This window comes from Urocampus carinirostris, chromosome 12 (genome assembly GCF_059441175.1).
Source record: "Urocampus carinirostris isolate Australia breed hairy pipefish chromosome 12, RoL_Ucar_1.0, whole genome shotgun sequence".
NCBI lineage: Eukaryota > Metazoa > Chordata > Actinopteri > Syngnathiformes > Syngnathidae > Urocampus > Urocampus carinirostris.
Genome location: NC_142360.1, coordinates 8,665,008 through 8,682,519, shown reverse-complemented (window position 1 = coordinate 8,682,519; position 17,512 = coordinate 8,665,008). Strand labels below are relative to the sequence as shown.

Below are 17,512 nucleotides of genomic sequence, written 5' to 3'. Positions count from 1 at the left end.
ATCCTGAATCAGATGCACCTGTTTGAGGTCGTTAGCTGCATAAAGACACCTGTCTGCCCCTTACAATCAGAAAAACTTTAGCTTGTAACATGGCGAAGACCAAAGACCTGTCCAAAGACACCAGAGATAAAATTGTACACCTCCACAAGGTTCCAAAGGGCTACAGAGTAACTGCCAGTCATCTTGGTGAAAAAAGGTCTGCTGTTGGAGGAATCATTAGTAAATGGAAGAAGCTAAATATGACGGTAAATCTCAATCAGAATGGAGCCCCATGCAAGATATCACCTCCTGGGGTCTCAATTATTCAAATAAAGGTGAGGAATCAGCCCGGAACTACACGACAGGAGTTGGTCATTGACCAGAAAAGAGCTGGGGCCACTGTTTCCAAGGGTACTGTTGTTAATACACTAAGACGGCATGATTTGGAATCTTGCATGGCACGAAAGGTTCCCCTGCTTAAACCAGCAAAAGTCAAGACCCGTCTTAAGTTTGCATATGACCAGTTGGGTGATACAGAAGAGTCATGGGAGAATGCATTGTGGTCAGATGAGACCAAAATGGAACTTTTTGCTCAAAATTCCACAAAGCGTGTTTGGAGGAAGAAGGAGGAGTACAATGAGAAGAACACCATCCCTACTGTGAAGCGAAGGGGGTGGTAGCATCATGCTTTGGGAGTGTTTTTCTGCACATGGGACACGACAAGTGCACTGCATTACAGAGAGGATGACTGGGGCCGTGTATTGTGAGATTTTGGGGAACAACCCCCTTCCCTCAGTCAGAGGATTGAAGATTGGACATTGCTGTGTCTTCCAACACGACAACGACCCGAAGCACACAGCTAGGAGAACCAAGGAGAGGCTCCGTAAGAAGCATGTCAAGGTTCTAGCATGGCCCAGCCAGTTTCCAGACCTGAACCCAATTCTTAATCTTTAGAGGGAGCTCAAACTCCATGTTTCTCAGCGACAGCCCAGAAACCTGACTGTTCTATAGAAGATCTGTGTAGAGTGGGCCAAGATCCCTCCTGCAGTGTGTGCAAACCTGGTGGAACTACGGGAAACTTTTGACCTCTAATAGCAAACAAAGGCTACTATACCAAATATTAATATTCATTTTCTCAGGTGTTCAAATGCTTATTTTCAGCTATGACACACAAACAAATATTTAAAAAAATCATGCATTGTGTTTTCTGGATTTTTCTTTTTAGTTTATCTCTCTCACAGTGGACACGCACCTACCTTGAAAATTTCAGACCCCTCCATGATTTCTAAGAGGGAGAAATAGCAAAATAGCAGGGTGTTCAAAAACGTATTTTCTTCTCTGTATGTATATACAGGGATCAGAATTTTCCGCGGATCCGCGGATTTCCGCTGTTTTTGAACCCCAAAGGCATTCCGACTTTTTCACTTTTTCTCTTGCGTAGCAAACAAATTCAAAATCCGACTGTCTCACTCTTTCCTTTATTGCTCTGGCGCACCCTGGCGGCCGTTAGAAAAATTGGCCGCATTGTTGCTCAAGCTGCAGGGACTGCTTTATTCCTGGACCCTGGCTATTTCAGCTGAAAATGAAAATCTCCATTCTGATCCCTGTATATACCGGAGCCATATCATTGCTCGAGTCAAGAACACACTCACTTAGTATGATCACAAAAATTGGGATATTATTTTTGGGGAATATTTCACCCAGCCTTATTGTCAAGTGTTGTTTTAGTAGTATGTTTCAATCGAAATCCTTACTATAAGACTTGGGTCGGTGATTTACTTATTAAGAACAAAAACCTTTTCCTTTTGGGTGATATTTACTTTTAGTGATTCAGTCATACTTTATAAGATTTCACTTTGAGGATAAACTGATTTCTAACTCTCTAATAGTAATGCCTTCATGTCTTTTTGACTAAAATGCACTGTCTATGATATAATTCTGGGAATTTTAATTTTACTTGTCCCTGGTGCTAAAACCATACCTTTTTAGTGTCTAAGAGTGGAGACTTACCGTAAATTCCGGACTATAAGCCACTACTTTTTTCCCAAACTTTCAACCCTGCAGCTTATTCAGTGATGCGGCCAATTTATGTAATTTTTCTAACGGCCGCCAGCAGCTTCAAGTACAAAAGGTAAGATTTAAACTGCAACTTCTTAGCTTGTGCACAAATTAAATTAGCGTAGACATATCCTCATCATGCAAATTGTTAAAAGAAAGGCCCATGGCGCAACTTTCAAGCTAAACGCAGTCGAGCAGTCCGATATAGGACTTACTTTGCGAGCGTGATGCTAGCGTGTTTTTTAATAAGGGAGCGTGGTACCACGTCTACATGGCAAAGTCTCTTTCCCACATTGAAGGAAGATGACTTTGATGACGTCAGTTATAAGGTGGAAGATGAGGACGGTCTACCTTGCTTACTACAAATACGGTATGTTTCTTTAACAGAGCTGATAACTGTGTTGCGAGCGTGTTGCTAGTTGTGTTTTGCTACACTTCACAGGCACAGTTTGGGATGAAATTTATAATATTATTATTAAAGCTTTGAAAACTCTCTTGGTGCACCGTTTTTCTTTGTAAATATGTGTAACCATGTATAATATGTATTTGCAACTGTATATTTTTGTAATGTATTTATTTTAGAAACTTATTTATTAAGATATGTTTTGTACGAGCAAATGAGAAAGAAGGGGCGGGGCAAACGCGGGCTGACGGGAAGTGGAGTAAAGGTGAGACGTGTTTGTGGACGCGGCCGACAATAGTGGATATATATTTTTCCCACCCTTACCTTTGGAAATATACACTTTTTTCTTTGGATTACTTTCAACGGACACCTGGACTCTGCAGGTCTGCATTAAATTTTAAGTACCGGTATCATTTTCCGTTCATTTTGCCGGCTGCATTTATTGGACTGTATCGGGTAAGGGTTAATTTTGTGTTTGCATTGCGTTTTTTCAATGTAGGCGCATGCGGCTTGTGTATGTACAAAATCGGTTTTCCTCCCGAAATGTAGTGGGTACGGCTTATAATCAGGTGCGCTCTATAGTCTGGAATTTACGGTACTTGGCCACTAAAGATGTCCCTATTACTTGAAAAAAGGTTTCATATTTTACCATGTAATGTAGGTTTGAGATCAAAAAATTGATGTTGTTTTGCTTGCGTGTTTAAAAAAAAAACCTGCAAATTAGGTTGCTTTTTTAATAGCCGAACAATATGTTGCTGTTGCTGTCCAATACTTTGCTTGTATGCACTTTTGACCTTCGTTCTCAAATCGTTATCCCTGCTTTCCCTCTGGTAAAGGTTGTGTAAATGTTTTAAAGTAAGCATTTAGGCAAAAGTTAATAAAGATAACAAAAGTGGGCTCATCATTCTTAAGATGGCTGACAGCTTATCAGTGCCTGCAAGCAGTGCTGTTATTGCATTACAGCCTGGCAATCTCTCTTGTTGTTTGGCGGGGAGTTCATGTGCAGCTCCCAAAGGGAAAAACACACACAATATTGGATCATATTAAAACCGTTCAGAAAGTAATTGAGAGGAAACCTTGTCGAGGTTGCAAGAGAGAGGAGCTGTTCAAGGAAAGAAGGGCCAAAATTTGTACGAAAGAGCCACCTTTGATTTCTACACCGTAAAATGAATAGAAGCCTCTTGATAACTTGAACATGTTTGTGTTCCGTTATAAGGCGGTTGGCGTGTAAAGTGTGAACACAGATGGCATCGGCGTGCCTCCAAACGCATCTCTGATGTGTCATTCCTCTTCTGTCAATCTCATTAACATCTTCTTTCTGCCTTTGTTTTGTTTCCAAGGTAACTCCAAAGGGAAACAGCAGAAAAAGATCCTCTACAGGACCCAGAACTACCTGAACCAGTACGCCGCTGATGGCCTCCGAACACTATGCATTGCGAAAAAGGTAATTGAGCAGCTTCAATTTTGCAATTGGGAGCGGATGATCCTGGCTGTGCAAAATGGTGGCATTCTTCATGAGTCACTCGCAATCTGTGTCACTATCCCACAAGACGGATTTATGCCTGTGTGAAAACCATCACCGGAGTGTGGCTGTAAAACATGTCCTTGGAAAACTATTTCAGTATGTGTTTGATATGCAGCTTGCAATCTGTGTAGTCATACAATATTTCTGTTCTCCAATCGTGCAGTTCAAGAGATTGACTGTGTATTACAAGTAACACATTTATGCTAGGAAAAGACCCTGCCCGACAAGTCAATTTGAAGACTTGTTTCTAAAAACTGACATTTTAAATACAAATAGATAATTCCTGATTTTAATTACACTGTTTTATTTGTATAGTTATTGTTATCACATGGTATGATATTTGACCTTGAGTGTATGTGCGTCTTGATGAGATCATTAAAGAGTAACGTTAAATAACAAAATGAAAAAGTTATATCCAGGGCCTGACTGATTGATTGTCGAAGTAGAGTTTACTGGTTATAGCACTTTTCAAAACCGACCTTCTCCCTCTTTATTTTTTTCCCCATAAAACGTGCTGAATGCATGTTGTTTGGCTTAGCCACACATAATTCTATCCTCACAATTGTTTATTAGCGATGGATGTGACTTTTTTTTTTTTACTTCTAGAGTCTTTATTCTAGAGTCTTCTTTTATTTAATTTTTTCAACTGGACTGAATTGAACGCAGCATTCCAACACATACGTTTAGAACAACGTTTCAAAATTACATTGTCTTAACATGTCTTGCATTGACTCAACATGTCTAACATGGAATGTATTTTTTTGTCATAAGCGTCTGACAACTAGTGCTTCCTCGCAGCTGTCTTCACTTTGCTAAGTTAATTTGCTAAATTGGCTTCAAAGTGTTCTGTTTGAATATGTTAGCAATAGCATCCCTTGCAATATAGTTCACCATTCAATATAGTTGTCAAGTTATGTTTATTTGTTTAGCTCTTAATCACAAAGAGTCTCACAGGGCTGCACAGACAACATATTATTGCAAACCACAGACTATTATTACACCATCCCCTGATCTAAAACCTAGAGGGCAAGGAGAAAACTTCAAAACCTCAACATGAGGAAAATGAAGAAACCTTGAAGGGATCGCACATGAGGTAATACCCCTTCCAGGATGACCAGGCTGCAATGGATGTTGCGATAACAAATAATACACAGATATTGTCAAAATAAAATATAGATAATTCATAAGCTATAGATTAGAAGTGTGTTTTAAGCCTAGATTTAAACAGTTCCACTGTGGTTGCAGATCGGATCTCAGGGGGAAGAGCATTCCACAGCACCGGGGCCCAAATGGAGAAGGCTCTTGAACCTAAGGATCTTTTCTTGGCTCTTGGGATCACTACTAGACCAGCTTTTTTAGAGCGAAGGCTCCGGACCGGAACATAGGGGGAAATTAAATCTGAAAGATATGAGGGAGCAAGTCCATGCATGATTTTGTATAATACCTACAGAACCTTAAAATCACATCTTAAGCTAACAGGGAGCCAATGCAGGTTAGCTAAAATCAGGGTAATGTGATCAAACCTTCTTGTCTTAGTTAAAATCCTCGAGGCATCATTCGGTACCAGCTGCAGGCTCCTGATTTTGGACATCGAGAGACAGGAGAATGGTACTTTACAGTAATCGAGGCGGGAGGCTACAAACGCATGAATTATAATCTCCGCATTTGACTGAGACAGCATAGGGCGAATTTTAGCAATGTTGCGAAGATGGAAAAAAGCTGTTCTGGTATTATTCTTAACGTGTGTTTCAAAGGACAGAATGGGGTCAAATATGACACCTACATTTTTGACTGAGTCACTCCGGGTGATATTACATTTGTCAATGTTCATGGCAGTTTTTGAGAACAAGCCACGGCATTTTGTCATGATTGTTGATTCGGGGCACCTGCGAATGCCCCGTTGGCGCCAACAGCCCTGAATGCTGATTTGACTCTTTTTTTAAACCCCCGGCTTCCAAGAGGAAGCTGTCAGACCGTCTTGCGAACCTACGCTTTTGCTAGGCAAGCTCTGTACCCGCCGACACTCTCCTGTCCTGTTTTCTCCTGCCTGTTACCTGTTGCAGACCTGTTTCTGGACCCGTTTGTGCCCTGCTCTTCCGCCCTGGCCATCAACCTGTTTTGCCCTGTTTCCTGCCTGATACTTGTTGCCGACCTTTTTTCTGGACTCGTTACCGCCCTTGCTCCCCTGTGCCGGCTATCGACCAGCTTTCCTGCAGCCCACGACTATCCTCGCTCGACGTGGAAGTTCCACTTCCGCGTTCCTGCCATCAGCTACCCTTGCCCGACGATCATCGGATCCTGGAATCACTCACTGCTCTTCTTTTCAATAAAACTGAGTTAAACAAATGCTATTGGGTCCTGTCTCTGTTTCTGGCCTGTGACACATTTAGATGGACCAATAATTAACATTTCGGTCTTTTCAGAGTTAAGACGCAAGAAGTATAGTGACATCCATTCTTTTATCTCAGTGAGGCAGGCCTCCAAATTTCCACAGTTTAGTGTGGCAGATTCTTCCATCAGAAGATATAGTTGAGTGTCAACAGCAAAGCAATGGAAACTGATAGTATATGATGATAAAACCTAATGGAAGCATGTAAATGCTGAAAAGAAGGGGGGCTAGTACTGTGAGTTAAGTTTAATGTGTATCAGTAGGATTAAGAGGGGGGAAATAGAATAAAACATTTTTATTTTACTGGTGCACTGATTTGTCTCTCGACTTAGGACAAGGAACAAAACCTCGATATTTATATTTGCTGGGAGCTTATTCACATTTTCAGACTGTATTATTTTTATGGAATTTCCTTTTCCAGGTTCTAAGCAAGGAAGAATATGCCTGCTGGCTGCAGCGCCACATAGAGGCAGAGACGGCCATACAGGGTCGTGAGGAGCTCCTGTTTGAGTCAGCCCTGCGTCTGGAGACTAACCTCCAGCTCCTGGGTAAACTGAGGTCCAATCTTTTTTCTCTTTCACCTGTTTGTCCTGTTAATCTGTCTCCTCCCACTTACACTTCTTCAGTGAAAGCAAGCGATTGATTCGTCTCTAGGAATTAGGAACCTACTTCCTACTTACAACGTCAGCACTTCTAAGTTGCGTTTGTTGTGACGTAACATATGCAATAATTGTCCTTTTCTTTCTATTATAATTTCACTCACTTAAACACAGTAACATTGGACTTGGTTATAACAAAATAATTGCAAGTACATCCCATGAGCTGTGCGATTCACTCATATGTATTCTTCCTCGCCTTACCCACAACCACCTTTCCTCCGCCTCTGTGTTTAGCCTCTTTTCGCATCGCCATGTGTAGGAATTTACGTTCCATAACACAATATAAATACATATAATTGGTTCATTCCCTCCCACAATTGCTTCCAGCTGGTTTATGATGCCGAAAAAGATAGGCTAGGGGGAATTTAGGGCGCTCCCAGGCTGACTCGGTGAAAATGGGCTTGTGTTCCTCACTCTTCCAGCCTAATTGCAGATGATGAATACTGCCTTACTGTCATTATGAACATCCTTTGCTATACTAAGGGGTGATTGTGCGGAATAAAGGGAATAATCGGTTTAAAACCTTAGTCTAGGCTGTATTTACTCAATTTTGTGTCCTGTTGTCAGTTTTTAAGTCAATTTCCGATGTGTCTTAATAGGCGCGACGGGGATTGAGGATCGTCTGCAAGACGGAGTGCCAGAAACTATCGACGCCTTGCGGAGGGCCGGCCTGCAGATCTGGGTGCTGACTGGCGACAAGCAGGAAACTGCCGTCAATATTGCATACGCCTGCAAGATGCTGGACCCTGAAGAGGAGATCTTGACACTCAATGCAGACTCAATGGTGCGTTGGGCATTTACCTCAATTCAGGTTTTTTTTTTTGTCAACACATCAAAGTTTCTTAATTCCATTTGAAAACGCTGGGTCACAAAAAATAAAAGCCTATGGATAAAAAAAAAATTTGGAAAGGCTATCTATCCATCTACCTTGGTCATATCCCTCAAGAGGGGTGACCAACAGTAAGACAAACACATAAAAAAAAAAAGAAAATATAAAAGGGAAAAAGTAGCAAAAAACACACACAAACATTTTGGGGCCATGGCCAACCCAAATGCCCAAACATCCAAACAAGTTAAGCACCTCGGCACCCAAGTTGGTCATGCTTTCGTCCCTCCAGATCAAACGGGACATAAGAAAGGGGCCATGTCACTCGGGTCAGGGTGACACAACACAATCTTCTCTTCAACAGCAGGACCCAACAGCTTTCACTGGTTTACCCCTGCCGCATCATACAGGTGCCCTGCCCTTCCCTTAGAACACGTCTAAAGATCCCACTATCCTTTCACAACACTAATTGGAAAGGCACACTAAGAAAACATATACTGGAAATAAATGAATACATCAGAACCAGTAACACAAGTTACAGTGAATCCGGAAAGTATTCACAGCGCTTCACTTTTTCCACATTTTGTTATGTTACAGCCTCATTCCAAATTCTATTATCTCAAAATTCTACACAAAATACTCCATTATGACAATGTGAAAACGTTTTTTTTTTTTACTTTTTTTGAATTTATTAAAAATACAAAACTAAGAAATCACATTTACATAAGTATTCACAGCCTTTGCCATGAAGCTCAGAATTGAGCTCAGGTGCATCTTTTTTCCACTGATCATCCTTGAGATCTTTCTACAGCTTAATTGGAGTCCACCTGCAGTAAATTCAGTTGATTGGACATGATTTTGGACAGGCACACACCTGTTTATATAAGGTCCCACAGTTGAGTGTGCATGTCAGAGCACAAACACCAAGTATGAAGTCAAAAGAACTGTCTGTAGACCTGCGAGACAGGATTGTCTTGAGTCACAAATCTGGGGAAGGATACAGAAAAGTTTCTGCTGCTTTGAAGGTCCCAATGAGCACAGTGGCCTCAATTATTCGTAAATGGAAGACATTTGGAACTACCAGGACTCTTCCTAGAGCTGGCCGGCCTTCTAAACTGAGCGATCGGGGAAGAAGGGCCTTAGTCAGGGAGGTGACCAAGAACCCAGTGGTCACTCTGTCAGAGCTCCAGCATTCCTCTGTAGAGAGAGGAGAGCCTTCCAGAAGGACAACCATCTCTGCAGCAATCCACCAATCAGGCCTGTATGGTAGAGTGGCCAGACGAAAGCCACTCCTTAGTAAAAGGAACATGGAAGCCCGTCTGGAATTTGCCAAAAAGCACCTGAATGACTCTCAGACCATGAGAAACAAAATTCTCTGGTCTGATGAGACAAAGATTGAACTCCTTGGTGTGATTGCCAGGCGCCATGTATGGAGGAAACCAGGCACCGCTCATCACCAGGCCAATACCATCCCTACAGTGAAGCATGGTGGTGGCAGCATTATGCTGTGAGGATGTTTTCCAGCAGCAGGGACTGGCAGACTAGTCAGGATAGAAGGAAAAATGAATGCAGCAATATATAGAGATATCCTGGATGAAAACCTGCTCCAGAGCGCTCTTGACCTCAGGCTGGGGCGAAGGTTCATTTTTCAGCAGGACAACGACCCAAAGCACACAGCCAAGATCTCAAAAGATTGGCTTCAGAACCACTCCGTGAATGTCCTGGAGTGGCCCAGCCAGAGTCCAGACATTAATCCGATCGAACCTCTCTGGAGAGATCTGAAAATGGCTGTGAACAAACGTCTCCCATCCAACCTGATTGAGCTTGAGACTTATTGCAAAGAAGAATGGGCAAAACTGCCTAAAGATAGGTGTGCTAAACTTGTGGGATCATATTCAAAAAGACTTGAGGCTGTATTTGCTGCTTAAGGTGGATCAACAAAGTATTAAGCAAAGGCTGTGAATACTTATGTAAATGTGATTTCTTAGTTTTCTATATTTAATGAATTCATAAAATGTTAAAAAAAAAAAAGTTTTCACATTGTCATAATGGAGTATGGGGGGGGGATTGTGTTGCGTAGGAGTCGGATTTGGGCACAACACCGGCTCGGGAGCTTTTATACCCGTGGTCCACACGAGAAAATGACACAAAAATGACGCGATGAGGAAGCGGAACAGTCGCCGGCGTGTTTTGCGGGCATACCACCGATGAACAGCGGATTGGCCAATTTTGCGCATTTTCCATCGCGGGCAACCACGGGCAAAAAAAAAAACGCAAAATTTTAGCCGTGATTCAGCCGCAAATGTCTGTGTGACCGGCCCCTAACATAACAAAATGTGGAAAAAGTGAAGCGCTGTGAATACTTTCCGGATGCACTGTATACTCAAACAAATAATAAACAGTTATAATTGAGAAATCCCAAATGAGAGTGAGATTACATAATGTTGAAAAACAACAAATAGAATCGTTAACCAAGATCTGTCATTTGTCACTTTGTTGTTCACTCCACTTTGATTAAAAATGTTCTTTGCTTTTTCTTTTGATGGCAGTCTTCTTCATTTCTTCAATTCCTCCAACTTTTGTGACATTTCTGTTACTTCAAAGGGTTATTTAAGTATTTCCTTTTGGAGATGTTGATTTATTTATTCAAACATATCTTTGATTTGACTTTTGACCTTCTGATTTTTTTTTTTTACTCGAGTACTGAATGTGACGTTGTGATGCTTCATGCAAATGTATTTCCGTTTTAGCTGCCATCATTTTCCCAGTGTTTTTCTGTTAAAATCAAACATCTGGTCTATCACTCTCAATGAAGTCCAAAGCTTTTCTTTTTCTTTCGTCTTTCTTTCTTACAGTTCTTTTTTGTCTTTTCCTTATATGAAGCAGTTTGCTTCAACTCTTTGATCCCGTCCACTCCTTTTTCTGTTCAACCAGGAGGCTTGTTCCCTGCTCCTCGAGGAGAGTTTACACTACATCCAGTCCAAATTCCTGTGTGGTTCGGCCAAGGGCTTCCACCCCGACTACGCCCCCTTCCACATCTATCAGTCTCCGCATCCTTCCCCTCCTCCGCACTGGTCTTCCTCCCACGCCGTCGTGCACCGACTGGGCCTGGTGATTGACGGCCGCACCCTGGCCTACGCGCTGGACCGCAGCCTGGAGGACAAGTTCCTGGCGGTGGCTCGCAGTTGCCGTTCTGTGCTGTGCTGCCGATCCACGCCGCTGCAGAAAAGCATGGTGGTCAAGCTGGTGCGCAACAAGCTCAAAGTTATGACGCTGGCCATAGGTGTGAAGATGCGTTTGATTTCAATGACTCCATGATATCCAGTTTGACATTATTCTTTATTGTCCTAGGCGATGGAGCCAATGATGTCAGTATGATTCAAGTAGCTGATGTTGGCGTGGGAATATCAGGCCAAGAGGGCATGCAGGTCACTCCTTATGTTCATTTTTACTTTATTTTCTGCACTATATTGCGCACCCCAAAAGAAGGTATTTTATCAAATATTTTTCACTATAAGGCTCATGAGATTAAGACTACAGTTAGAGCTGCTGTTTTCGTGTATTTGCGTATAATATTTGAGGACTATATACACTTACGTAAAATACAGTACTAGTGCAATGATTAATCAGTTAATAAGTGTCGCTGATTAAATACGCAAACTATTGTTTGCTACGGGAATCAAACCCGGATCATAGTGCTGAGGGTGCCGACCCTTTATCAATAGACCTCTGGGTGTACAGATGACGTGAGAAAAGCCATTCGAGTTTATCTCATTTTCACACTGTGTGTCATACCTCTACAGACGCTCCCCTACCTAGGACCATTCGACTTACGTAAAGATACAATCATTTTTTTGGGACGTCGAAAAATATCCAGATATTGCTGTAAGTTAGATGTTGTATTGTGTGCACCTTTTTCCGAGTACAGGACAGTACTGTAGTGCTTCTTTTGGTCGCTGGAAGCGTATCTTCCAAAAGTAAGCTAAACTTAACTTTATTTATCTTTATAGAGCATATTATTTTATGAAATGTTTGGGTTTTTTTTTAACAAAACGAGACAGGTTACTTATACAAGCCTTAAACATACTTATATAAACCAACAAAATATAGCAATGAAGAAACTTACGAACAATCGTCCAGAATCTTGTTTGTACATAGGGCAGCGTCAGTATTTGGTTACATATATAAAAGAGCTTGTATAGTATTTTTTGTAAGACTTTTTGTTTCTGTCTTCCTCACTGTTTTTGACACACAGGTGAAGAAATGGAGAAACTGTTTAACCTATCAGAATACACTTTGTAAATCAGTGTTTCTGGTACCATAAGTAAAAAACTGTTATGGGCCAGCGATGATAATCATTGCTCCAATACAATTGTATACTTTAAAACTTTGTATAGTAATGTAACACACACATATTAACACTGTATGGAGTTCCAATCTTATCTACCGTATTCTGCAGTATATAAGGCGCACCGGGCAATGAGGAACTTTCAAATTTCTGGCAAATTTTGAGTTTTTATGTTCACCTTATAGTCCGGACAATACGTTACTTTCCACAACAGTGTAGGTTTTGTTGGGATTTATTTTTGTTTGCTTCTTACCCTTCCACCTCAACCCCACATTGAAAAAGTAGTTTTCCCCCCACCAACTCTCCACGCAATATTAAACTATATAATTTGTCAACAATATTGTTGTAATTGCACCTTTGCATATATTTTAATAGTCTCAGGTGTTCTAAGAATGTGAGACCATGTGCCTCCTACTAATGTGCAATTACATCCGAGTATGAAAAAAAAAAAATTGTTTACTTGGTTGTGCGCACCCTTCCCTCCCTCAAGATACAACAACCTCACCCACCAACCCCCTTTTCTGTTAATGAAATAGTGCTCGATGGATTACTTCTTGTCATTTGATTCAGTTTTAATTCCTGCGCTGGTGCTTGTGCATTAATATCCATTCACAATATGGATATTTATTTTCATCTACAACAATTTTATGCCACGTGTGTGTTCCTTAGTTGTTGTTTTTTTTTTTTTTTAAAGGGAATGCTTACCGAAGGTTCTTTACTGTAATACTCACTGCAAAACCAAAAATTCATTTGCTTCTTGTATATGTTTTTTTTAAATTTCAAAAACATTTGTAGCTTGTCCTTTTTGTAAAATCCCAAAAATAATGTTGGAAATAAGCTTAACTCTTTTTTTAACGTAAAAAAACAAATCCCTAAAATTGTCATCTGCTATTAGGGCAAAATTTATACAAGGTTACTTATACAAGCCTTAAACATACTTATATAAACCTTAAACATACAAAATATAGCACTGAAGCAACTTACGAACAAATTCAACTTACGAACGATCGTCCGGAACCTATCTCTGTCATTACCCGGAAAAGGATCAGGACCCAAATGCATGACGTTTCTCACACAAGCCTTTTATTTTACGGGATATGGGGAGTCATGCACGTTAGGCAGCAGTCTGGCATGAAATGATAGGAAGCCAGAGGCCGACGAGATTGATCCCAATGGCCCGAGCAGATCGGAAAGATGGGGTCGATACTGGACAGGACGGGACAGGCAGGATGGATATCGAAACTGGATATCGAAATTAAACAGGACAAACTAGACGGGAACAAAACTGGAAACCGAAATTAAACACACGGGCGGGGCCAATTGGGCGCCATGGCAACTGTGACAATCTCGTTCGTAGTTCAAGCTGCGTCATTATTTGGGTTGAAAAATCCTGGTTGAAAACACTTTTCATTGGGTTGTTTTTCTCGGATGAAATTGTTTTCTCCGCATTTTAATCATAAACGTTTCAGTGAACCTCATCATTTTTCTATTATTTATTACTAATTAAATGGAAAAAGCTACCAAAAATGGTGAAAGAAGAGTCTAGTGTTTCTTTTTTTTGATTAAACGCTTAAAAGCTTAGCTGGCTTTCCTGGAACTCTACTTTAAAATAGATGAAAGTTGAATAATTGCCAAGTAATTATTCCAATTAATCATGCAAGGCCATTGCACGAGAGCATGTGATTGAACTGCCGGGGAGCTTTTTGTTTTAGGCTGAGGTTGATTTCCTGTGGTTCTTTGATTTCTATTGTTTAAGGTAGTGGACGTTCACCTTTGCATACTTGACGACCACCTTTGTGTAGTTGGCACTCATTTAGAGCAGCCGCATTCATGCTAATTTCACGGTTGTCTTTGTCCTCATCTTCATCTCCTTCGTCCCCCTTTTTCTGCTAACCTTTCCTGGAATGTGATCTTGCATATCATTAACAAAGAATCCCAATTAACTGGCGGAGCACCACGTCTGTTCAAGACTCCCATTTGTAACTAGGTGGGGGTGGGATGGCGTGGCAGATTAATCACTGTTACCGCTCTTAAAGGGACAGCATTCGCTCCCAAGTGTGCTGAGAAGCACTTTTTTGCAGCCAGGGCCCCCGCTCACTACCACCTTCTGATGAACCGGGTGAGACGGCGCTTAATAGAGATCAGCGGAAAGCCAGGAGAGGCCGCTAAAGCTTGACCACTGTATCCAGGGTTTGCACCACCAATTGCAGTCAAGGTCATAAACCTGCTTGGCTTATCTTAAGGGAGGATTTTGATGAAAGGATAATTCTGAGTTCAGATAGCTTGCACCAGTGGAGTTACTGAAAATCATGTATTGTGTGGCTTTTCCAGGCGGTGATGGCAAGCGATTTTGCCGTACCACGTTTCCGCTACCTCCAGAAGCTGCTGCTGGTGCATGGACACTGGTGCTATTCGCGCCTGGCCAACATGATCCTCTACTTCTTCTACAAGAATGCAGTAGGTCCCCATCATTTAGTACACCTTTGTCAAAGTCTAGGCCCGCGGGCTACATCCGGGCTCCGAGAATGTTTTTTACGGCTCCTGAGATTATCTTGATACATTATTGTATCAGGGCAGCATGGCGGAGCAGTGGTTAGTGCATGTGCGGCACAGTTCTGAGGTCATGAGATCGAACCTCTTTTGGTATGTACCTTATATTTCGGACAAAAAGGTACACCTGATCGTAAAGGTGTATCATCAGTAATATCCCCCGCGAAATATCCTCCATAAATAAAGCACGCTGGTCTACAAGCATGGCAGTGCAGTGGTTAGCTTGGTCCGGCACAGGTAATGGGATCAAACCTTCCTTTATGGAGTTTGCATGTTCTCCCCGTGCTTGCGTGGGTTTCCTCCGGGAACTCCGGTTTCCTTCCACGTTCCAAAAACATGCATGTTAGATTAATTGGCCGGTCCAAATCGTCCCAAGGTGTGAATGAGCGAATTGTCCTGCGACTGGCTGGCAACCAGTTCAGGGTGTCCCCTGCCCACTGCCCGAAGATAGCTGGGTTGGGCTCCAGCACCCCCGCGACCCCACTGAGGATAAGCGGTGCAGATAATGGATGGATTATTGTATCAATCACAAACAATTGTGATTTTGTTTTGTTTTTTACTGTACGTTACTTCTTGAAGAAAGTAAAAGTTAATAGTTAATTGATTTTTTTCCGCACTTTTATTGTTTTGCAGTCTTATAGTCTTTGAACAAATAAATTAGGCGAATGATAAAAAACGTATCATTATTTCTTTCTATGAAATAAATAAAGCCACTTTTGCTAAAAATTGATTCTAATAGTTCCTAAATAATAACAGCTTATTTATTTAAATGGAAATGTGGGTTTAGTACACTCTAGTGGTAAAAGAAAAACGTCCATTCATTTAAAAAAAAGAAAAAACAATGATTGTAATAATAAGCAAACATAAACGTGCATTTTATAAATTACTAGTCTGTCGAGAAGTTGGCGTTTAATTTACATAAAATGAGCCTCACCTAAAGGGATCTGACATCATTGTCTGCTGAAGGCTGCCATGATGTTTTTGCGGTTGACCGGGCCTATTTTTCTTCTAATTACAACCCAATAAAACATTGGAATTACATAATTTTTTGTTGTAGGAATGCGTATCAAACTGGTAGCCCCAGTAAATCAGAAACGAATATGAGCCCTCTTCTTTATAATGTTTGGTGATCCCTGCACTGCATTGTGCCATTTTAAAAAGATTCTTTATTGGATCGTTCCGGCCCTCAGTTTATAGCCAAATTTGTACTTGGTACACCGTCCTTGACACACCTCATTTGGTTTCTCGATTTAAATGTCGATTTCCGGGTTTTTTTGTGCACCACAGATGTTTGTGGCTCTCATCTTCTGGTATCAGTTCTACTGCGGGTTCTCTGGCTCAGCCATGATCGACCAGTGGTATCTGATTTTCTTCAACCTGATGTTCTCAGCCTTCCCGCAACTCATCACCGGCACACTGGACAAGGACGTGTCGGCTGAGACGCTTCAGAAACTACCTCAGCTTTACATTAACGGACAGAATTCGGAGGTGGGTGCACTTTTTGTCTCGTTAGTCCTTTTTTTTTATCTCCTTTGCCGATTCAGATCTATTCAAGATACAGTGACCAAGACCGTTTTGGAAGCTTTTTGACTTGGCATATCAAAACATGGCTGGCATATTCTTCATGACGAGACATAACAAAGTCTGAACTCTTTGTTATTAATTTGTTAACATATTAAAATATACTTGTTTGTTTTTTGATTGTTTGTTTTAAATTGTGTCCCAGAGAATATTTGATTTATCAACAGGAAAAAAAATCTTAAGACACTGAACTCAGGCAGTCTACCATTTTGGTTCCAAGTAAATATTTTTGCCTTTGGGAATAGGTTATTTCATCAATCCTATATACAGTGTCTGAAACTCGTGACAAAAAGTTACCGGACACTAGGGCAGACAACTCTGACAAGTTGCCTGCCCAGCCATAAAGTTGTCTGCCACCATTTTTCACAACTTGAAACACAATAAGACGGCTAATCGCAGTATTAAGGACTAATAATCAGTATATAACAGAACAACACTTTAAAATTGAGTTTATTATGAATTTACTCGTTACATTCATTGCATGTATATGACATCGCTGGTTTCCATCTGCCATCAGTATGTACCTGTATATACTCATCTTCATTCATGCAATATTTGTGTTGCGTCATCTGCTACAAGCCACGTGAACTCCTCTTTCCACAATGCTTTTAATGTACGTTTACGTTTTGTAGCGTCATCAATTTTGTTAGCTCCTTTTGAATCTTTCCTCTGGGGCTGAGGTTTTGGCTAGATTCCTAACCACTTATCCATTTTTCTTGTGTTCTCTGTGTGTCTACTTTGGAAAATGATATGCAAATGCGCGACCTTATTACGCTCGGGAAAGTCCAAAAGCACAAAGTTATTTGATGCAGGCTTCTGATCAGCTGCCAAATATGCAGATTGCCAAAGGAACCGAAATTTCCAAACCGAACAAAGATTTCGAAATCGGAATAAAGCAAACGTTTGATTTGAAAAAAAATATTTTGTCTGGTTTTTAGTTTTGTTTTGTTTTGTCTTGAAAAAGTTGTCGGCCACCCGGGCGGAGACGTTGTGTAAGTTGTACGCCGGACGTGAAAGATGCACGTCCCGGGCGCCCTGGCAGACGTTATTTCAGACACTGCTATATATGATTATGAAAGAATTGTTTTCGTATTATTTAATGTTAAAAAAAATGTAAATTTGAAAAAAATCCTCCCATTTTGCTAGTCTGCGGCATGAGTTGGTCCGCAAAAGTTTAAAAATATATGCTTTATA

The 17,512-nt window shown here is 41.1% G+C and overlaps 1 protein-coding gene across 1 annotated transcript in view; it reads left to right on the top strand.

Moving 5' to 3' along the window:
• Nucleotides 1–17,512, top strand: part of atp10a (ATPase phospholipid transporting 10A) — a 58,465-nt gene that overhangs the window by 26,618 nt on the left and 14,335 nt on the right. Inside the window, exons 11-17 of the mRNA XM_088348775.1 lie at nt 3,781–3,884; nt 6,776–6,902; nt 7,613–7,797; nt 10,774–11,122; nt 11,191–11,267; nt 14,519–14,644; nt 16,025–16,225. Coding sequence (XP_088204901.1) covers nt 3,781–3,884; nt 6,776–6,902; nt 7,613–7,797; nt 10,774–11,122; nt 11,191–11,267; nt 14,519–14,644; nt 16,025–16,225 — 1,169 coding nt within the window. The remainder of the gene's footprint in view (nt 1–3,780; nt 3,885–6,775; nt 6,903–7,612; nt 7,798–10,773; nt 11,123–11,190; nt 11,268–14,518; nt 14,645–16,024; nt 16,226–17,512) is intronic.